General features: G+C 27.1%; 1 protein-coding gene and 2 long non-coding RNA genes across 5 annotated transcripts; all 3 read left to right on the top strand.

Moving 5' to 3' along the window:
- Positions 1-2,890: 2,890 nt before the first annotated feature.
- On the top strand, positions 2,891-7,392 carry LOC103857050. Of its 3 annotated transcripts, none has more exons than XR_004456686.1 (6): positions 2,891-3,320; positions 3,425-5,955; positions 6,204-6,349; positions 6,442-6,524; positions 6,704-6,793; positions 6,944-7,392. It is a non-coding gene; the product is annotated as an uncharacterized LOC103857050 (long non-coding RNA). The 3 variants fall into 3 exon arrangements; XR_630949.3 differs by lacking the exon at positions 2,891-3,320 and having other exon boundaries at positions 5,279-5,540; positions 5,807-5,955; XR_630950.3 differs by lacking the exon at positions 2,891-3,320 and having other exon boundaries at positions 5,273-5,955; positions 6,204-6,352.
- A 2,080-nt stretch (positions 7,393-9,472) lies between these two features.
- Positions 9,473-12,058, top strand: LOC117132911. The gene is made up of 2 exons (XR_004456650.1): positions 9,473-10,412; positions 10,506-12,058. It is a non-coding gene; the product is annotated as an uncharacterized LOC117132911 (long non-coding RNA).
- A 1,911-nt stretch (positions 12,059-13,969) lies between these two features.
- Positions 13,970-23,009, top strand: LOC103857047 (defensin-like protein 69). Its single transcript, XM_009134197.3, has 3 exons — positions 13,970-18,787; positions 19,102-22,634; positions 22,751-23,009. The coding sequence occupies exons 2-3, from the start codon at positions 22,562-22,564 to the stop codon at positions 22,945-22,947; spliced, it is 270 nt and encodes an 89-aa protein (XP_009132445.1). The 5' UTR covers positions 13,970-18,787; positions 19,102-22,561; the 3' UTR covers positions 22,948-23,009.
- The last annotated feature ends 1,316 nt before the right edge of the window (positions 23,010-24,325 follow it).

Genomic DNA, 24,325 nt, shown 5'->3' with positions numbered 1-24,325 from the left:
ACAATAGATGGAAGATTGTAAAAATCAATTAATGTTTCCTTTATTGTTCTTTTTGAACAACAATTAATGTTTCCTTTATTAATTTAATTTCCTCACAAGAAAAAGTCCAAACATTTGTAATTATTCAATTTTTTGATATAAAATTTAAATTTTAAGAAATATATATTGGATAGAAGCAAATATGTTTTTTTTTTGCAAGTTAGAAGCAAGTATGCATTAATCAAGCGCATTTGTAGATGTGGTAATATAAAACTTGAATCATGAACATCTTAATTGATGATTCAGATTAACTAAAACTATCAAAGAAAATTATTTTTAGTAAGTGGTGTTAATTCATTTTGAAAAACACTAAAGATAAAATCCTTATTTGCTTTTGATATATACTTATGTTGATAACTGACAAAAAGCATGTATACGTATAGTCGTATATACGAGAAACATCAGTGAATTTTTTTTTTTTTGAAAATAGAAACATCAGTGAATTAAATGGTTGTATATATAAACTTTGAATTTTTAGTCTTGCATAACTTAGATAGTGGATTTGAAATTTGATACTGATCTGTTAGAAATCAAATTACATAACTTAACATTGTACCAAAAAACTATTAATGTACAATATTGTTATATGGCCCATGAAACAGTATTAATCAGTTAAATGGAAATGAAAATATATAACTTCTTTTAACTTCCACTTCATTATGTTCCCTCTGAAACATCTGAAAATAACTGACATGTAGCATATGCTCTATAAATGATTTCCCTGGTTAATCTCAGAATATAATATTGTCTTACAGACAGTTTTATTTATGAAAGATCATACCATAATTTCAATAACGATCCACATTCGAGCTATTAACAAACATGTAATACGAAATAGATCCATTTATTTTTTTCAATAAATATATAGAAAGTAGCCCTGACCAGTCTGCGAACATCGAAGAAGGCGGATTGCATTTGTTGATTACTTCTGAGTTCTGACCAATCAAGGCTGTACCCGCATTACAGTAGGAGGTGATCCCTGGTTTCTAAGCCTCTATGTAAACCCTCATTTCTCTATGACAAACCCTTTTCCTTTGCTACTCGTGAGAAATTTCTTTATTTAACGTTGTTTTCTTTATTATAACATAAAAACATATCTTAAGAATTTGGACCATTTTTATAATTACATATCACACTCTAATTTATTTCCCTTTTAAGTGAATTTTTAATCAAAGCATAATTATATAACCTTATTAAGCTCTCTTTAATAATCAACATTTATTTAGTTTATTTTTCTATAAAAGCATAATTATATACTTCAATTTTGATTTTATAACTTATAAAATAATTGGTGAGTTAAATCATTTAGTCATATTTATCATTTATTTTAATAATTTACTTATACTTAAGTAATATAAAAATATCATAGAATCCTTAAATTTTGTATATAAATGAATTAAATTAATATAAATTTATAATAATGTTTCAATAATAAGAAAGAGATTATTAATTATTTAATAAATACATTTAAAAGATATGATTATATTTTGTTGTATAAAAGGAACATATATTTATATTTAAGACAAAAAGATATAAAGAGATATTAAGAGTAGATTAGTTACAAAATCATTTTACATAATTATCATTAATAAATATTTTTAATTTCAAAATTTTAAATAGTGTTTTTGGTAAAACATGATAGGGACACATACAATGTCAAATTTCTATTTTTCTGTTTTAATAGAACGTATTATGAAATAATTTATTATTTTAAAAGATATGTAAACTAATGTTATTATACTTTTGTAATAAAAAGAAACATCTATTTAGTTCAAAATAGTAAAATATATTATAAATAAAAAATTAGGAATTAATTTTAAATAAATTTCATTAATGAATAATGAAGAATTTTAAAAATCAATGGTATTTTTGGTAAATCACATATAGACTTATAGAGACAATGAATATCTATTGTTTTCTTAATAGAATAGATTTGCAAATATTAGGTATCTATATCTTTAATTAGGTTTACATAAACCAATGAAAAAATTACTCTGCATATTTGATATAGAAAGTAAAAAGTACATTTAGTTACCTAATTGTATTACTACTCAATAACTGGATTTGCTTCTATATAGTTTTTTTAAAGTATTATTGACTAACTTTTTAATGTATTAAGTAGAGATTGATCTGTGCGTCCGTGCGCATATTGTTTCTTACATTTTTAGACATAGATATTTATTTTTCATAATTAGTTTTACATATTTTAGATATGGTAATTTTTAATACAAATATCCAAACTCGTTTCAGATATATTTGTTATTTAGATATATTTAGGTTCCTACACATCAGAACCGAACTCATTCAAACCCAAAAAAACTCAACTCAAAACCCACACATAAATTTATAATTTTTAAACTGTGTTTAATTTCAAAGAAAAAAAAATATACCCGAAAAAAATAACCAGTACCTAAATTTATAGTCAATGTTCATGCTTAACTGATTTATAAACTAATAAAAATGACTATTTTTATGTGTTTTGCTAAATTAAGTGAAATATAAATAATTTTTTATTTAGTAAAATAATTATAAAAAGTGAAAAATTAAGTGACAATAAATGTAATATATTTTTATTATTTTTATTTTTGTTATTATTTTATTCACAAAACATTCTCTGAATTATATTTTGGCTACGTAATTTTCTACTGATTGAAACTATTTAAAAAAATAGTAAAAAAAAATAAACCAAATGTTTAACCATATGCAAAATATAATTATTTTATATTTTTGATTTTATAATTTTCACAAAGTTAATATTGATTAAATAATAAATAAATTCCGTACTATTATTATTATGGTAATATAATTAATGATGTGATGCATTGTTAAGATAATATAATTAATGAAATTGTTAAACTAAGTAAAATATGGAAAGAAAATTCATGTAATTATATTAATGAAATTAATAAAAAGACACTATATTTTTTTTATATTGTTATCCATGTTTCTAAACAATTTTCATTTATAATGTTATTTATGTTTCAAAACAGTACCAAAATGTATTTCAATTTTAATAAGATCCTCGATAATAAGAAAAAAAGGAAAGAATCTGAGAAAACTAAGCTCATGATCATTAATTCTCCAATTATAAATTTATCACTTTTTTATCCTCACTCAATTTACATCAAACTATATATTAAGAAAAAAGAAGACAACTCTTGGTATTGTTTAAAAGAAAAAAAAAGATTGAGTGCGAGACATTTATAAAATGGGTTCTTCAATACTCTTGGTCGCATTCGCGCTAGTGATTACATTGTCCATCTCCTATGATCATTTATCCGGTATGTCGTCTATCTATAATTTATTATTGTTACATTAATCACATATTCAAGTTGTACTGATTTTAATTTGTTTTCATCTTAAAAATTACTTTGTATGATTGTAGGAATAGGAATAAACGCGATAGTTCTGCCTCCGGATTGTTTCAGCGACAAGGCATGTAACATAACGTTTAATAATCAAGCATGTAACAAAATGTGTAGAGGAATGTCTTATAAAGATGGTCGCTGCACGGACCCTGAACTCATCCCTCCCTATTTCTGGCGTTGTTGTTGTAACCCAAAATAACTACACTTTCTTTGATCAATATATTTCTTTTTTTAATGCTTTAAATATCTAGGAATATAAAAAAAAATTGTGAGAATTTCATATAAATATCTAATTTGATTAGTGCACTGTATTTTTCCTGAAAATAATAATTTTATTATGAGATAATTGTGATTGTTTTTTGAGCAAATTAGCTCAATATACTAAAAAAGGTGGGATACCATAGAATGGAGGGAAAATGGTAATGATGGGAGAAGAAAATTGGAGGGATATAGAGTATGGAGTGCAAATAGGGGAGATTTGGTGTGTATGGAGTACAAATTCTCTTGTTTTTTTGACATCGAGATAATTGTAATTGTTATTTAACAAAAAAAAAACACTTAGCAATATGTTTTTCTAAAATCATAAAGGTGTAAGAAAATCTGAGAGACAATGGTTATTCTAACTGAATTTTTATGCATATTTTTCGTTTCGAATTATAGATATATGTGTGTGTGTCTAATTTACACGAACTCCGAAATATTTAAATAAACTATATAATTTTTTGAAAATCTATCTAAATCTGTACTGACCTTAATCAAACTGTTAATTCGAATGATTAAACATCTAACATGGAAATCAACTTAATAACCAAGAATCCTTAAGATCCACGTACCTTCTATCTCCATACTTTTGAACATGTAGGGAATGCTCTGATACCACGTATTATGATTTCTTATGGCTGTTTCAACATCTGAGTTCGTTCACGAATGATTGATTCCAAATTCCCAATCTCGATGAGTATTTCAGTGACCTATACGAGAACATAACACACAAAGATTACTTATTCTGTGTTCACCAATGTGACTACTCACGGAGGAGGGATCTGTATCCCTCAAGCTCAATATAACTTCTTTATCCTGAAAACACACTGAAATCACCTCTGATTTTGGGATCCTTGATAATGATGACACTATGAGCTAAATTATCTCACTTGTTTTCTTATCCGATCGATCTTGATATAGTCTCTGAGCTCTCTTTTTCTCAAGTTTACTCTCTCTTCTCTAACTTACTTCTCACTCTTCTGTAAATCGCATGAAGAAAACGATGATTCTTCTTGTTATACATCTGTTGCAAGCCCAATGGACTTATGTTTTGGCCCAACCGTCGGCACAAGGAAAGGACTGAAACTGTTTCAGTGAAACACAAAGCACGTAAATCATCTGGTCGGTGTTTGACTGAATAGTCTCACACAACTTGGAAGAAGTTATGGATATGACGATATTAGAACAAAAGCGTTATGGTTACGAGACTTCTAATTATTATGGAACCTCTCCTTTGTTATTCGTAAGAAATTTATTTATTTAATATTGATTTCTTTATTATTATATCAAACCATATCTTCAGAACTTGGACTATCTTATATAATTGTATAGATAGACTCTCTTTTAATTGGGGTTTTTAATCAAAGCATCTAACCTATAATAAAAGGGGAATATGGTGAATGGGGAGGATGTCCACGTCACTAAAAAAATCAACCAATCAGAATCATGTTACACATCGTATGGGCTTCAATTAAATTGTTACCGTTTGGGCTTAGTTACATTTGTAAACGTTTGGGCTTGAAGTAATTGATTTGGATCAATTAAATCAGAAAACCAAACCGGTAAAAGATAAATCTATAATCGCCTCTAACACTTCGTCTTCTTCTCCGTCTCAAGATCAAAGAAACTCAGTTTAGATGGAGCCACTTCTAAACAATCAATTATCAACTTTATGTTTTCTAATCAATTCGTTCTTAATGAGATCGTTTCATCTTCCTCTCTTCCTCCTTTTTATACTGATTATTTCCTTTCGGATCAAAGATGTGTGGACATGAATTGTTATCGTTTTACATCTCTTTGATCCGCCGTATCCGCTATTCATGTAAAGACATGAATTGTTGTCTGAACTCTTGGCCTCCTCTATTGTTGAACGTAATTTCATAATCTCTCCTGTAAATGTTATGTTCATTTAACCCAAAAATGCTATCGCCTTCTCCGTTTTCGTCGTGTTGGACCTATAAATTGGAAAGGGTTGAGTGCCGTGGTTGACACTACTTATGCATCAAAACCCACTTCGAAATTCAAATTTCAGTCTATTCAGTTCACTTAGCCTCCTCCGATCCTTCATTTTTTTTATCAATTTCAGATAAAAACCCTAATCCACTGAATTGGTTTTTGGTGTTTTACTATCTTTGCAGGCCCAAATTGCCTTCAAGGTGTCATAAGATATTAAGATTACGAACTGAAAGGATTGAAGCAGAAGCAAGCTAATTGCATGATCCAGCCATAGAGACCTCTGAAGATTTCGATTTGAGCCGTTTTCATCTTAGCTCCAACAGATACGAAGGTACATATACTGTATTTTCTAATTATTTGTTACTATGGAATCTTACAAGTTTGAAAGGAATATATGGTATTTCCCTTCATTTTCAAATTTCAGATAACCTAATTGGTAGATTCGTGATAACGAAACTGGGGTCGTGTTTAAGCCTTACGAAATCGTATATGATAATAAGTCTAAAAGCTCCCAGTTATCATTATTACATATGGTAAATGTTTGTGTATCTTGACCATCAACTATTGTTTGCCGTGCAGGGTTAACAACGATGTGTTTAGAGTTTGTAAAATATTTCATGAAACAGAGCAAGGGTGGGAGCTTTACACTTGCGTCTGCCTTGGAATTGAGAAGTCACTATCGATGGAAAAAGTAAAGGCTACAAGTTGAGCGCTGGCCAAAACAGGTAGTCAGTATTGTGTCTATATCTTCAGGACTTATGATTCATGTGAGCATATATCTATCTATCTATCATGACAGGTTGATTTCCTTTTATAGATTCTTTAAGGCAAGTTTGCCTTGCCTAGAAACAGTATCTGCTAATTGCACGTCACTGACAGAAAGCAAATATATTCTCAAAGGTAAGAGGTTATGCAATGGAGATACCTCCAAGTTCTTGGTTTTGTTTAAATAGAGAAGCTTAAATTACACCAACTTCAGAAGCTTAGTAAAACAAAAGCAATCACCCAGTTCAAAAATAATGTAAGTTCTTTTTATTTCTTGATGACCTGCTATATTGAAATCTGTTTCACATTTGCAGAAATGGATTGCTTGATCACAAGAGACTAAGGTGTCCTTCATGAGCTTTTGTTACTCACAACTTTGCCATTTTCAAGATGTATCCTTATAGGTACCAGTAGAGTTTATAAAACACAAACATTATAAGTTAAAATGGGTTATATAGTAAATGGGTTGTTGCCACTAAAAATGCTCTATTTCCCTTATAGCTTTATGAAAAATTAAGAGTTCTTATGTAAAAGAGTTCATGGTTGGTGTATAGGTAGGAACCCTTACAAGGTTATCTCTGCCAAACGATATCACAACCACACGCAACCACCCAATTGCTCTATTTTCATATATATTTTGGATAAGGATATGAACATAATCCCTCAACAGAGCATGGAGATGAGGAGGGATCTGGTGTTAACTGCTGCAGTTGCGGCTGTGTGCTCCATAGCAAAGGTATCAGAACAAGAACCTAAGATAGGGGCAGAAGCAGCCAATAAGAAGTATACTTATGTTTGTGCCACAGTGCCTACGGCCAAGATTTGGAGAAACTGAGATCACTTTCTTACCAACAAAACTATATATCCATTTCATGTGTCTGTAGAATTATAACTGTTACTATGTAATCAGATGAAAAATCCTTTGATGATGTAAGTTTTTTCTTTTGTAACTGATTTGTTTTGTTGATGTTTGGTTTGGTAAAAAAAACCAATTAGAAATCAATTATTCGGTTTGGTAAAAAAAATAAACATCTTAAAGAAGGCTGGCAAAAATCATATATATAATGAGGACTTTTTTTAAAGGTGGCCACCTCATAATCTGTGGATCTCACATTTAGTTTTTCTAATAATAAGTTTTGTTATTTATGTAATTGATTATTGTGTGTGTTGGTTTATATAAATATATATATATATATATATATATATGTGTGTGTTTTAGAAAATCCATAGCCCAATATAGAAAAATCCCAAAAATGATCCAAAAAGTTTTTTAAATGCCTAACCTCTCAAGTCTCAACATAAGAAGATAATTTCAAACTGCTGCTTATTTTGCAGGTGTTTATGAGAAAGGCGAAGACGTAAAAGAAAAATAGTGACTTCACTGTAACTCAAAGGCGAAAAGGTAGGCAACTCTCACCAAAACACTTGCCGAACTTAATATATGTATTACATTATACCAACTAAAAACGGAATCAAACACAGACATAGCTGAAAAAGTCAAAGACTATTCAGAGCTACACAAAAGCGGCAAATTAATCACGAACTCTTCATTATCGTTTTTTTATGCATTGTGTTAACAAGGCTAACATCGTTACAGGCTATATATATGAGTATGTCTGTAAACAATACACTTTGTTTCAGCCCCTTAAAGACAAAAAAAAGAAAGACTATTTATACATAATAAACAGAAATTTAACAAAATCAATACATTTCTTATCTATTTTCCTTTGTCATCTTTGGTTTCTAATTGTTAAATGAGAACTGAAAGATGTTAAATCTGGTCTAATATTCAAATCCAATAAATATATATTGAAAAATTTATACAGTATAATATTTAAAATGTAGAATTTTATATTTTCCAATTAAGATAAATATATTTATAAAATATAGTTTATACATTTATAAATACAAAATAGAAATTTGTTTATTTAAAGGAAACATTTTAAGAAATTGCTTAAACTACCACATACTTAGTATTACTTTTCATGTTTATCTTGATTTTATTTATCTTCAGTTTAAAAGAGTTAAATAGATATTTAGTGTTTAGACTGGGGTGGAGTTTTGAAGGTAGAGTTTATTATTTTCATAAATAAATATTTAAATACTTAACATTTAAATAATATTTTTAAAAATAGTTTTAAAAATAATTTATGAATTTCAAAAAAAATTTAAAAAATAAAATCAAAAGTCAAATATTCGAGTTTGGAGACGTATATTTCGAAAATTTTTAAAAAATAATTTTTTTAGATTTTTTTATTTTAATAATTATTTGTTTTAACATATCTATAAAGTAAAGATCAAAAGTTTTTTTTCTTTGATGAAACTTCATATTTCAGGTATTTATGAAAATGTCTATTAAGATCAGGTAAACATGAATGGTGATTAGGGGTGTTCAATCCGGATATCGGTTCGGTTTCGGTTCGGTTTTTTTCGGTTTTCGGTATTTCGGTTAGTAAAATATAACTACCATTCTAAATCCATATTTACTTCGGTTCGGTTCGGTTTATATACCGTCGGTTTTCGGTTTATTCGGTTTTATACCAAAAAACATAATTATTTTGTTTGAGATCATATTATATAAATTTTAGAGTCATATTGTCAACACAGTCATTTATTAAAAATATATTACATGTTCAAATAAATGAACAAAAAAGTAAAAATGCTTATACCATCAAATAAAATAATCAAATCTATAACTAAAATCAAAGCTTGAAATTTTGAAAATAAAAATATGAAACAAAACAGAAACATGAATGAAAATTTTTTCCACTCTTCCATATTTAGTGTTCATTAAAGTCATGCTTTTTAAATTGAAAATTTTCCATTAATTATTGTCTATCAAATTTATAATCTTCATATTAATATAGTGAAGACTAAAATAAATCAAAAAGATCAAAAAAGACTTAGAAAATAAGATGTCTGAATTGCGATGTATTGTTATTTAGTTATAGTTCAAGTATTTTACAAATTAAGATTTTTTATTACTATAAAATTATGGTAATAGTTATTAACACAAATTTAACTTATGTAACAAATAGATTTTCATGTATTATTATAAAATAGATACATATTTACATGTTTTTACTTTTAATCGGTTTTGTTCGGTTTATTCGGTTTAATCGGTTATATACCAAACCATATCCAAATCCTACGGTTTTTATAAAATTATATCCATTCGGTTTATATGGTATATACCAAAACCAAACCATATTGTCTATTTCGGTTATGTTAACTACATAGTTATATTTTATAATCATAGTAAATTATCTAAAACCAAACCATATTGTCTATTTGGTATCACCAGATTTAATCCACTTTCTCTAACTCGGCTTGATTCAATTTTAGTGGGTTAGTTTTACCGGATTAAAACACCCCCTAAATAATTTCAATAGCACGTACAATTAGAAAATCAAGTTTATTACCCAAGCTACTCCTTTTGTTTTTAAACAATTGATGTTCACCAACTTTCCCATTGGTTTGAAAATACAAAGCTCCCATTACAAACAAAAACATTGAAACATATGATTGATAAATAAACTATTAACACACTTTTCCACGCGTAGCGTGGAGAGAGACTCTAGTAATTATAATAGAAATGACTTACTCCTTCTAACTTTAAAATATAATTACTGTTAATAAATTGGGCCATAACCATACTTGTAATATAAATCTCTTTTGTTTAGTTTTACATAAACAATATATTAAGAACATGGACCATTTTATCTAAATATGATATAACCATTTTAAAGCTCTCTTTAATAATTAAAAATTATTTAGATTATTTTGAGTCAATGTATAATTATAATAAAATTTCTTGCTCCTGATGCATTAACCATATATGGATTGTTGTTAATAAAGTGGTCATAACCATAACTAAATTATGTGTATATATATATATATATATATATATATATCTTGTTTATAGAGTGCTACAGAGAGTGAGTTTCAAAATGAGTTCTTTCAAATACTTGATTGCGTTCTCTCTGGTGGTTGCGTTTGCCATTTCCTATGACCTTTTTTGTGGTGTGTTTCATTATACTTTTAAATATATTACTGGTGTAACTCTTCGTATGTTTTCCCGATAACAATTTCTTATGATTATTCACATGGTTGTAGAGATGAAAATTAACGCTCAATGTCAGACGTGTTTTGACTATTGTAAAGAGTCAAAAATTGGTACAAGAGTAAGCGCATGGTACCAGAGTATGCAATGCAACACACGGTGTTTAGAAATGGCTTTCAGGGGTGGTAGTTGGCTAGTTGCATTCAATACCATGAACTTCTTCACAAACCTTCTATTGATTATTCTCGTCGTTGTAAACATTATGTATAAATATTATTCTTTTAGTGCTAGGATCATATAAATATATATATAGTTTTATTGTTTTTTAATTTTACTTAAAATCTAAATAATCCGCGAAGTATGTGAAGTTCTTCATCAGGGGTTTTGGTGTACATTCTTGCAAAAATTGTTTTAGTATTTAATACGCATGATAAAAAATTATATTTATAAAATCTATTATTGGCACTATAACTTTTATAATGTTATTTTTTATATATAATATGTACAATTGTACTGTAAATGTGGCGTAGAGATATTATAATTTTATTACTGGTTATTTGCTTAATCCATTTGTTTTTATTAACCATTTTCTTGCACATAGTTGGTCTGGGATATATATATATATATATATATTTACTTGAACTTCCCAATACAAATCATAAAAGAAGAGCAAAGAAAAAGCTGTATTTTCAGGTTAAAAGCCCTATTCTGGAAAGCTATGTCATCATTCAATTTACAAATCATAAAAGAAGAGCAAAGAAAAAGTTGTTTTTATTAACGTTTTAAACTTTCAATTTACAAACCGTTAACATATGTCATCATTCATCTATAATTTCATCGATTTTAAATGAAAAATAATTAAAGATTATAGCTGAGGGGTTTTATCACTAAAAAAACGTGTAAAGTAATTTATAAAAACTTGTAAAATTAGATTATAAATCCTTATAAATATTTTTATAATTTCTTTTGACTTTTATAACCAATTGATACATTATTTTTGAACTCATATAAAAAAATTATAAGACTTTAAAATTAACTTATAAATTTATAACTTTTTACTAATGTTTAATAATGTTTTATCAATAATTTTATGAAAATTCGCAATTCTTACTACAATGCTTATCAACTTTTATAAATAACTTATAAGCCTTAATAAATTACTTTATAAATCTTTATAGGCAGTACACACTGTTTATAAATCTTATAAATATTTTATATCTTTATAAATATTTTATAAAATATTTAAAAGGTCTTATAAATAATATTATAAACATTTCTTTATTTTTGAATTTTCCCTTTATTATATTTAATTTATAAGTGATTAATTATTTATAAATGATTTTATATGCCTTTATAGTCTCTTACATATTAAAGTTACTATAAATTATTTTATCAACTTTGGTGATTTATAAACCTTTATCATAACTTACAAGCTCTTACAAATATTTTAGAGGTTTTTAATGATAAGACTCATCAACTAAATTTTTTAATTGTTTTCTATACAAAATAGACAGAATTGTAGATGAAATGTGACATCTATCTATCTAATCTATTAAAAAGAAGTACAATTAGTACTTAAACCTTATTTTTCCTTGATATTTACCATTCCATACCATTGGACTTATATACACAGTCGTTTTTAACTTACCAAACCATGCCTAATAAATTAATGTGCACTTAAAACGAGTGAAATATGACTTGGTTTAATTTTTGACCCACATCTATACTATTAAAGCAGGATCCTATTGTCATAATTACCTTAGGGGCATGTTTCTTTCACTAACATTGCATGTTTCATTAAGGGCAATTAAATAATATTAATAACAAATCTATATTGGGTCATTATTTTTGGATCCAGCCCAAATCAAATCTCTCTTGGACCATTTGGGCCTATTAAAAAATCAGATTCAATTCTCACTTTTTTTTTCCTTTGGGTCACTGAGTCCAAGTTCAAATAATTTTTTTTCAACTATTCTTAATTATTATTTTTTTTCTTTTCTTAATATAATTTAAGCATTCATAAAAATAATTGAATTTTTTTATTGAAAAGTATAAATCTTTATTAAAAGTATATAATTTTTTAGTTAAAATATTAACCCCATAATAAAATTAATTTATCAGAGTTATACCAACTTAATTCATTAAAAAATAATGTTTAATTTTTTTAACATAAATAGTCATTTAAAATGAAATACGATAAATAAAGATACATTTTTTAAGTCTTTTATAAAATAAAACACAAATATATGAAAATGTGATATTTACTAAATATTTGTCAATTGAAAAAAAAAATAAAAATAAACCCCCGCTTTGAAAGCGCGGATCAAAATCTAGTGGTTCACTTAAAACTGAGTTAAATATGATTCGGTATAATTTTGACCCGTTATATGGCTTCACTTAAAACTGAGTTAAATATACCACCAAATATATATGACTCGGTTTAATTTTGTCTGCAGAAATCAAAACAAACATGTTTCAATACAAAATATTCCTTGGTTCACTACATACAAAAAAGATATACATAGTTACGTTCACTACATAAAAAAATTCTCTAAATACTTAACCATGGTAAAGCAAATGTCTCGGTTTAGTTTGGTCTGCAGAAATCAAAACAAACATGTTTTGATACAAAATATTCCTTGGTTAAATGTTTATCTCAGAATTAACCAATATATCATTAGATATTACCGGTTCACTAAATCAAAACAAATAGAACTTTTTTGATTCCTAACATCCCCTATATATTATTTGAGAAGCATTGCAACATTTTTTTGTAGCCACGTGTCATCACTAGAATGATTCTTAGAATCCTTAGAGAAATATGTTGGTTCATCTAAATATATAATAAGCTTTTTATTAAACCACAATAAATACATTATTAATGTGCTTCATTATTTCCTTAAATAAGATTACGGAATTGCCTAATGTGGCTAAAGTATATATAACAATTAATGATTTTGAATAATAAAGATTTGATAAAAATAAGTGTGTATTATAATTATATTTGTTTCATTTTAAGCTATTAAAATAAATTAAACAATCATAGTAACCATATAATAAAAATTATTAAAATTATTTATATATTATATTTTGAATTTTTAAAAACGAGTATAAATTACTAAAACTGTTAAAAGTTTCACATTCAAATTTTGTGATCTATGATTTAAAACATTTGTTATGACATGATACAAATAATTAAAAAATAATATAAGTTGAAAGTCTCATTTAATAAGTATCAAAAATAAAAGATATATAAATATATGTATCATTTTTAAATTAAACTATATGCCATATAAAAATACATAAATATCTTAATTTTGAAATTTACTTTGAACATTTTTTTGATAAAAAATTTGAAAAATATTGACAACTTAATTTTTTAAAATATTATACATTATTTAAACCATTAATCCCACAGTGAAAATTTTGTTATCACTAATTAGATTTTTTGCTATAACAGATACAAATGATAAAAAAAACTATGAGCAAAAAGCATCATCTAATAAATATTAATATTAAAATTTGCCACATATATGTTACTATCATTTAAATTTAATTATATATCATATCAAATAAAAAAAATATTTTTCCGATTTATAAAATTTATTTATATGTTCGCACCAATTTAATTATATAAGTAGTATATAATGACTTTTTAATTATTCAATATATATTTATTATTTCATAATATGTTATAAACATATAATATATAAAATAATTTATATATATAATGTTCATTCCGCGTAAGGCGCAGGTCTTAACCTAGTTGATATTATTCCTAAACAGTTTCCTATTATTACGCAATCTAATAATATAACTAACACTCTACATATGAACTTGCAAATCACGTATGGTTTATCTTAGAAATAAGAATATTCTGAGTATTATGATGATTTAATCTAAAAAGGGATAAGTATTACTTAATTCAAATACGTATATTCTCATTCAATACGTTCATATCTCAACTGAAAATCGAGTTGTAGTTCATAATATCCTATTTGACCTAGGCTATCAGAAACAAACTATATATACATCTTCTCTATTGCATGAAAAGAACAAAATTTAACGCAGAAAAACCTAAGCATGCTCACCCCCAATAATCAAGCGGGTCAAACCATAGCTGAGACAAGTGTCCACCATTAACTCAAAAGCTACAACTAGCCTGTTTGATGAAAAATCATAACACGACACAAAAAAAATAGAACGAAACAAAGTTTCTTCTAGCTGGTGACATGATAAATAATAATCATACGACCATAAGCATAAATTTAAACAAAAAATGGAAAACAGAATCAACTACAAACCCTGCAGCTCTCTTTCTACAGAAAGTAAAATATACATTATTATTTTTCTAGATTCTGTACATTTTACTTTCTGCACAAATTTATATTTGATTTTACTTTATATACAAATTTATATTTGATTTTTATTTCAGTTAAAAAATAACTGCATAGATATATAAAATACATAGATGCAATTTTAAGTTGATACAACTCTTAAAAAAATGCTCACATGGTATATTAATACATAGTTAGACTTTTTATAAAAAAAAAACTATTATTTAACTGATCAAACACACATCCCAATAGAAAAAAATATAACACAATAACAAAATATATGGTCTGAATAATAAATTAAAGTATCACAAACGAAACCATAAAATAAAACCATTAAATTGTTGCATTTTGAAATGTATTTGTAATTATCAAAAAAAATACAATAAAAAAATTACAACCGCGCACCCGTGCGCGGATCAGTATCTAGTATGTTAGTAAGTTGAAAGTTTAAAGCTTTAAAATATTAGTTAAAGTGTTGTCTTCCGAGTCAAAAGTTACCTAACAAAACGACTGCAAACTCAACGTTTAAAAGCATAGGGGCGGTATTTCTTGTGTGCCGAAGAAGTAGAAACAGTAAATCATACCGGCTTTGAATGTTCTATGGCTCAACAAGCAGGGGTGGAGCTACATAAGGTAAGTAAAGGGCAGTTGCCCCCCATAAAATCTAAAGTTTCCTTTAAATGCCAAGAAGAAAATTTGATTGCCCCCCACTGAAAAATATTTATTGCCCCCTTCCCTAACATAATCAATTCGAAAAACTCAGTTTAAATCCTCCATTATTTCCATTTTAAACGCCATTTAATACATGTGTTGCATTATCATGTTGCCTTATTTGGTTTGCAAACATTAAACCAATATTTTCATTTTTCTATAAAGAAACCGATTTTCTTTCTTCAACAATAATTTGCTTGATGGTTTTAGTAAACATCAAGTTAATAAATATTATTCTTTCCATCATTTTAAGTCTCATATTTTTTTAAAGAAAACTTCTTTTATCATATAAATATATGTGTTTGTATTTGTATTTGTATTTGTAATTGTCATACCATGAAAAAAACATGTTTTTATTTTTAAAATTTTCTTTTATTTTTTAATAATAAACAATACTTTTTAAAAAACTTTTTTTACACATAATTAAATATATGGTATAATGAATTTATATAGTTGACACAATGCATTTATACGATAATTTAATTATTATTTAATAATATTATTTAATAATTATTATTTGCCCCGAATGAACTTTTTTGCTGGCTCCGCCACTGTCAACAAGTGTGGACACTTCTAATGTTCAGTTACCCGCTTCAGGCCTCCATGGTTCTATCTAGGAGAGCATGTTTTACTTATAGAAATGTCAAAACAAATCGATATCCTAGAAGAAATCAGACAAGTGACACCTTGGATTCTATGGATATTATGAAAGAACAGAAACAAATGTTTATTGGAAGGTGTCAAATTTCTGTCAGAAAATAGTAGAAATAGCTTATGACGATGCATACTATTGGCTGATACACCAAAAAGAGAGATGTAAGCGAGTACTACAATACAAACCAATAAAAGTAAATGGATCCAGTGAGAGGAACGCTGTTTAAGGTGTAACATATATATGAATTGATTTTTTACCAAAAAAAAATATATATATATGATTTGCTTGGTCGAAATCAAAAACCATATATGGGGCATCCTATTTAGCGAAAAAAATGTCAGGGGCATTCTTAATAGTGGGAGATAACTCACTTTTTGTTTTATTTCATAGTCACCGATCATCCTTACAGGCTCTGTCTTGTTTTGATCCATAAGTTAAAAGCTGAATGGGAAAATATACGATCCTACCGTCCACGGCTAATGGGCCACCCACGTCCGCTCTCTCGGCCCGTGGACCCATCCTGTTTTAATGGTCGGTGCATTAATTTTCTAAAGCCCGAAAGACTTGTTTACTGACAATGCAATTACCACATGACATTTCTCCGTGCTTTGGTCTCACTTACACGGTATCGCGAATCACTTTCTGATAGATCATCCATCCTTCTACTCAGTGTCGGTCCAGACTAATTCGGCACCTAAAGCGTACAGAAAAATAATGTCCCCTTACTATAAAACTAGAAACTCTGTTAATTAATACTAAAAAATACTGTGAAATTATGTTGTTTTTTACTAAAATTAATAAAATATCAAAATATTATTTGTGAAAAAAAATTAGTCTTGATTTTTTCATAAAAGCAGTTTACTAATTTCAAATAATCAAGTATTTTAGTTAATTCATATATCATCTATTGCCCATGAGAAATAGTTGTACGTATATAATCCTTTATGGAATTCAATGAATATTTTATTTCTACAGAAGCAACTATAATCGAAATTATCGATAATCAAACCATGCATTTTCTTAGAATTTAAGCATGTCATCGATTTTTGTAATTGCTTTTGACAACATTTCAAATTCTAATCCTATTTGCTAGTAGCATTTTCTACAAATCCAAAAAGTTCTAATCTATATAGTAGAATAAAACATATGAAAAATCATGTCAATATCAATTTCACCTTGCATAATTTTTTTATGTGATAATTTTAAGTTTGTTTAAACTTGAAATTTTTATAAAAAATACAAAAACTTACAAAAAGAAGGTTTAATCACAATGAAACATGTCATATGAGCAACTGGTGATTAGGGTTAATTGTTTCTTAAGGAAAAATTGTTATGGTTGAGGGATTTGAGTCCAAGCATAAAAATTATACTCCCTCCGTTTTTTTTATTTGACGCTTTAGGATTGTGCATATAGATAAGAAACATTTAGGCGTAAATTTTTATAAGGCATGTAGCATTGTCGGTTGTCAACTCGTCTATATAATCTTTCTCATAATTGTAATATCATAATAAATCAGCGTTAAAAAAAAGATAAGAAACATTTAATTTTCTAAACAAAAACATTATTAATTGTTTACATAACCACAATTTAACCAATAACAAAATAGAAACTATAATATCGTTGGTCATCTAGCATTAATTAGTAATAAATTTTATATAGAAAATTGAAAACGTCAAATAGTTTAGAACAAAAAAATTCGTCTAAAACGTCAAATATAAAAAAACGGAGGGAATAGTTAATTTAATTGTTATAACATCATTTTTAACAAATATGGACATAAAGAAAAAGAAAAAGAAAGGAGAGCAAGCTAGGAAGAAAAAAAAGAAAGGGGATAATAATTCAATTAGCAAAATCTTAAGTGCAAGAGAATCAAAGCTTTAATTGTTATTATGATTAGAAAAGAAAAATGTTATAAGAAAAAGAGGAGAATACGAAAGTGGGTTCGGACCAACTCCCTGAAGAACAAGCAGACAAGATTACAAATCACTAGACTAAAACAGATTTCGGAAATTTTGGCGCCCTAAAATTATTATACTTTTTGGCGCCAAAAGTTCTTACTTTACGGGATTTAACCTAGGACCGGTCCTGCTTCTACTACTCAAGCTCAAGAATTTGATATATCTAATTCCACAATAATATTTTAGTTTTTCTTCTTAAAGGATTTCTATGACTAAAACATAGCAGTACCCTGCTCACCAAATCAAAAACCTGACTTATTTGTCAATGTTCTAAAAGGGAAAACATTTCTAATTAAGGTTCAGAATCAAGAATTATATCGCAAAAGTCTATAATCTTATCATGGTCAATTGACCATACCTTATATATATTTTTGTTGTTAATGTTAAACGTACCTTATATATATAATACCTTATATATATTGTACGAGTATATACAAAATTATTGGTCATAAACATGAAGGATGACCAAAAGCAATTTGGTGCATTTATAAATAGACTAATACATTCTTGTGAATTAATAAAGCAAGAAAAAAAACATAACAAAAATCAGTTAAGCCGTGTTTGAAATCAAATTATATAAAGATGAATTTCTCAACAATGTTGCTTTTATTCACCTTCTCTGTTCTTATGGTGGTTTCTTCCATTCATTGCCAAACAATTGATCTCGTTCCGGGTATTTATACATATTTGCAAAAAAAAATACATCATTGTGGATATAATTTTACTATGATATGAATATTAGTATCTCGTTCCGGATATTTATACATATTTGCAAAAAATATTTACATTATTGTTGATATATTTTTACTCTGATATGAATATCAGTATTTTGATTAAAATAACCCTCCAAATTATAAAACAAATCCTTGTTTTCATAAAAGATTTCTTAATATTTGAATTAATAAAAAATAGTTATGAAATATATCATAAATAATTGTATTTGTTGTGTTACTATGACTTTATCAAGGAATTGTTTTTTTTTAATAGGCAAATTTGCACCGGACGAACCCTCCATTTGCTTCAATCCTTGCACTGTTAAACTTGGCGACAAAGAGTGCAAAACGATTTGTTTGAATAAGACATACAAAGATGGTTCTTGTATTGGTTTTGGAATCCCCCCTTCTTTGAAGTATTGTTGTTGTACAAAATGATTTATACATGAGTGTTTGAACCAAAAACAATTAGAGAATAAAAGCAAAATCTTTTTTTTTTTTTGAAAAAGTATAAAAGCAAAATCTTTGTTACTTAATTACCAAGACTGTCGTTTGTGATTTCATATGATTTGATATTTGCTTGCATTCGTTATGATGATATTATTTGTGATGTTCTAACTGTCATGTTTCGTGAATTTCTATGTTTTTTTTGGCTTGCGAGTTCCATCTTTGTTCCCTGGTCGATGCATTATAGTTTTTTGGTATTTCTGGCACGCCATTTTCTTGGGTAGTATATAATTCATAAACATATCCTCCTCCAGGATATTAAATAATTAGTTTTCTTCTTTTTGTTTGTTTGTTTGATGAAATAGTTTTCTTCTTTTACTGATGTTACAAACAGATCCAAGAATGTGAAAACTGTTGCTTCATTTTCTGTTATGTGTACACCGTAGTCTTACTTCGAAGGATTGCAATCTATTTTATTAAAATAAAAAGTATTCTTTGTAAATAACTTTAGTATTACGTAATTTACTGATTATGTCACCAAAATTTTAAACATGATTAAAATTTATTAAAAATATTTTCGTCATTGTTAGTCACAAAATATAAATTTATAATAAAATATAAAATATGCTCTTATATCTATACTATTGGAAGGATTCTTAAAAAATCTAATTAAACACAATTGTTTATTGAATATTTCCTTAATCAAACAAAATATCTCTATTCCTATTTATAAGGAACATACTAAGTTAATTATGTTAATTGGTGTTACTAATCGATATAAAAAAACACTACTTCCAAACAATAATTAATCTAATATTAAATGGCAGCTTAGGAAACTAATTGATGTTTATTACAACATAAGTACTTATGATAATACATTATTTCTTAGAGTTTAAAAGAAGTACTATAAGGAAGCATAGTATAGTATGATATGAAAACAAAATCATAATAGTAAAATCATTAATCTAACAGTTCTGGAAAATAGGTACAAAAAATATTTAAAACTAAAAATATTTATGATAAAATTTAATTATTTAATAAAAGTTTAAAACCTATTAAAAATCCTGTAGGTATATCCTTTTAATTTATCTTAAGTCTGCCAATTAATCTCAAGTCTCACAAACTTAACAAAATCTCAAGTCTCACCAATTTAACAAATGTAACTATTAAAAAAATACCCACAAAATATAATAAGTATAGACATCGATTTATTGGGTTGGGTACGGATCGATTCATTTCGGGTATGAGATCTTAAGTTATAGATATTTGGACCGTATCTGAAAATATTTGATTTGAGTTTAAGTTGGTTTTCTTTCAAGTCTAGATCCATACTTCAAATATCTGTAATATATATGTAACTTTTGGATACATAACGGCTCTGATCGGTTCGAATATTTAAACCCAAATTTCTTTTAAATATCCAAAAATTCAAAAAATATTTGAAAACCTGAAAAATAACTGTCACGAAACATACCCAGAAACTCAAATGAATACCGTAAATATTAAAATATTAAAAGAGACATAAAATTTTACTTCAAAATCTGACCCGAACAACCAAAAATATCTAAATTTTAATCCGAATACCAAAATTTTTTTTTTAAATGAAATTTTACCTTAAACCCGAAATGATAACCCAAAACCCAAACCTGAAATAAAAATTATCCGTAATATCAAAAACATATTCAAAATATTAAAATATACCTAATAAACACAACATATTTTGGTGCTTTGGATACTTGATTGGGTCTCGGGTAGGACTTACACTCGATAGAGACTGGCGGATCCAAAAATACCCAATAGATACCTTGCCTTGGATCCATACAAAACCCGAACCTATAAACTAATTCACATATTATACAATTTTTTTTTTTTAAATCGATATAAAGCAATTTTGTAACATATTAATACACAACAATCAAAAAATACTATTTCATATCAAAATTTATTTATCATCCAAAATAACCCACGCTTTCGAAGCGCGTATCAAAATATAGTTATATATAATAAGGTTGCATATTAAAAATATTATTTTAATTATAAATACATAATATAGTTCAATATATATATTTTTTCGTATTTTATATTTAATTTTATATGATTAAATATTCTTATCCAATATCAAATTTTTAATTTTTAATATTTATTTTATATTATATCATAATAAAATTCTATAATATATATATATATATCTAATATGTATAATTAAATTATTATTCTGAATAAGAAATAAAGTTAAATAACTTAATATACACACAAAATAGCACATATTAATAAATTTTAAAGTATACTTCATTTAAAATATTTAAAGGAAATATTTTAAAAGTAATAGTTAGCAATAATTCAAAAAGCAAATAAAATTTTCAGAATGCTAAAATTTAAACAGAAAATTTTAAAATATTTAAACAAAATTTCAGAATATTTGTTTGTATTGCAAAATTTGCTATATATATTTTTAAATTTATTTAATTATACTTCAAATTCTGTTAAAAATTTATAAAAAAATAAAACTCAAAAATAGACATTGAATAAGTTTCCTATCTAGTTTGTGAATATTTGGATTTAAAATTAGAATGATATAGATCATTATTCTCCTAAAAACCAAAAAGTAAGTTCAATTAATTTCCATAAATTAAATTATTTTAATAAGCCATTTACATAAATTTAATTATAACATATATATAATTTAAATTCAGAAATCATATAATAAATTGTAATTTTCTTTAACAAAATTTTGTAAACTAAATTTCCGAGAGGTCCCGGATATCTATATAGGTAATCGAACAATCTGTTAAACATTATATATCATTTTTGTTCTCATCTGTACAGGGTTTGGAACTATAGAAGGATTGTCTTAGATTGTATTACTTAAATCACACGAACTAGAAAAGCAATTTTCCCCATTTACTTAATTCATACAAACTACTTCATCATATTACATAATACACGAAGACTACTTTGGCTTGAATACAAAAGCTTGCTAATGTTTAGTCAGCCTTCTAAATTTGTCATAATATTGCTGGATTATTTCCTTGAATGAGATATTTCTTATGAGCAAACGAAGACTTTATCTTTTAGTCCAAGATGCACATTTATTGTATCAACAAAATTGAAAGAAACAAAAAAAAAAATTGGATAGGCTTAGATCTTGGACAGACTCACAGAAATTTATTGTTGACCGTATTATTTAACCATATATTAATGGATCATTTCATCCTCAATCACACAAACCTACATCTTGAATAGAGGTTAGTTTAAAAAGTTGAGTGCCAGAGAGACTTATTTTATAAATGGATTCTTCAAAACTGTTGCTTACATTTGCGCTCGTGGTTACAATGTCCATCTCCTATGATCTTTTCTCCGGTATGTCTATTTATATTTTACGGTTGTTATATTAGTCGCATATTCAAGAATCAAGACTCAAGTTGTTTGCTCATTAATGTGTTTTGTTCTTTTTTAATTACTTTGCATGATTGCAGGTATAGGAATAAACGCGAGAATTGTGCCTCCGACTTGTTACGAGGGATGTAACGCAACGTTTCATAATCCAGAATGTAACAAATTTTGTATAGGATTGCTTTATAAAGATGGTAGTTGCTTTGACCCTGAAGGTTCTAAACGACCTTATTATCGTTGTTGTTGCGACCCTATAATTCTTCCACCTCCTTCTCTTTGATCAATATATCTGTCCTGCTTTATAATATCTATACTTAATAAAAAACAATTTTCTTTCTCGAATTTCATAGAAATATCTAACTTTAATAATCTCCTTATTGCATTTTTTTTCGTTTCTTAAAACAGTTTTTTTATGACAGAATAATCATCATACGAACTAATAGTTATTGTTATTTAGCAAAACAAACAATTATCAATATATATATATTGTGATAATTTCATTTCTTATAGTAGGATATGTAGATATGTAATATATTTACCTATGATGTATAGGAAAACCTTTTCTGGCATATGTTGGCAGTACTCACAAACAATTTTAAGAAAATTATAATCAGTGATGTACATGAAATTATCATCGGTAGTGTACTAATGTGTTAGAAAACCGCGCGTTACCAACACCGGATATGGTGCTGTTCGTTTGCTCACCCAGGTGATCTATCTGGGTTAAGATGCAAATCGATATTCGTTTATGCATTATAATGTTACATATAGATAGATCATTCAGCTGAATTTTTAAAAACTCATCTCAAATTCTCACCCAGTAAGTCTTGATAGTGCATCTGGATGCAAATGCATTTAGTTCAGTTCAAAATGATAAATGACAAAAATGACCTTTGAAAATATAAATATTATTTTCAAACCATAAATTCTATTTTTCTTCAAATACATTTTTCCGCCAGAACCGAAAAATACATTTTTCCGCAAAAACTGAAAAATATACTTTTCCGCCAAAACCGCAAAATGAATTTTTTTCTCAAAAAACGTAAAACGCATATTTCCATAAAAATACACTTTTTCGGTCAAATCAGTAAAACCACACTTTTCGCTCAAATCAGTAAAACCACACTTTTCGGCCAAACCGAAAAAATGCATTTTCCCGCTAAAACCGAAATAATGCATTTTTCCGCCAAAACCCAAAAACGCATATTCCCGCCAAATCCCCCTAAAAGCATTTTCCGGCCAAACCGTAAAAAGCATATTTACACCTAAACCGGAAAAACACAACTTTCCTGTGAAAACCGGAAAAATATATTTTTTCGCCGAAACCAGAAAAATTATTTTTCCGCCGAAACCGAAAAAAACCCCATTGTCCCACCAAAACCGGAAAAACATATTTCCCGCTAAAACCGGAAAATGAATCGCAAAAAAATACATTTTCTGCCAAAAATGCAAAAATGCACATTTCCCGTCAAAAACGCAAAAATGCACATTTCCCGCCAAAACCGCAAAATGCATTTTCCCTCCAAACTCGCGAAAAAAAAATTATGTCAAACCCGCAAAATGTACTTTTCGTCAAAACACATTTTCTGCCAAAATCGCAAAATGTACTTTTCTCGCCAAACTGCAAAAACGTATTTTCCGCCAATCCAATAAAAACT

This window comes from Brassica rapa, chromosome A03 (assembly GCF_000309985.2).
Source record: "Brassica rapa cultivar Chiifu-401-42 chromosome A03, CAAS_Brap_v3.01, whole genome shotgun sequence".
NCBI lineage: Eukaryota > Viridiplantae > Streptophyta > Magnoliopsida > Brassicales > Brassicaceae > Brassica > Brassica rapa.
Note: the sequence above shows the minus strand (reverse complement) of the source record. Positions and strands in the feature narration are given on the sequence as shown.

Coding starts and splice junctions, on each gene's coding strand:
- LOC103857047 (XM_009134197.3), top strand. CDS start 22,562: ATGGATTCTTCAAAACTGTTGCTTACATTTGCGCTCGTGGTTACAATG. Junction 22,635..22,750: donor CTCCTATGATCTTTTCTCCG/GTATGTCTATTT, acceptor GCATGATTGCAG/GTATAGGAATAAACGCGAGA.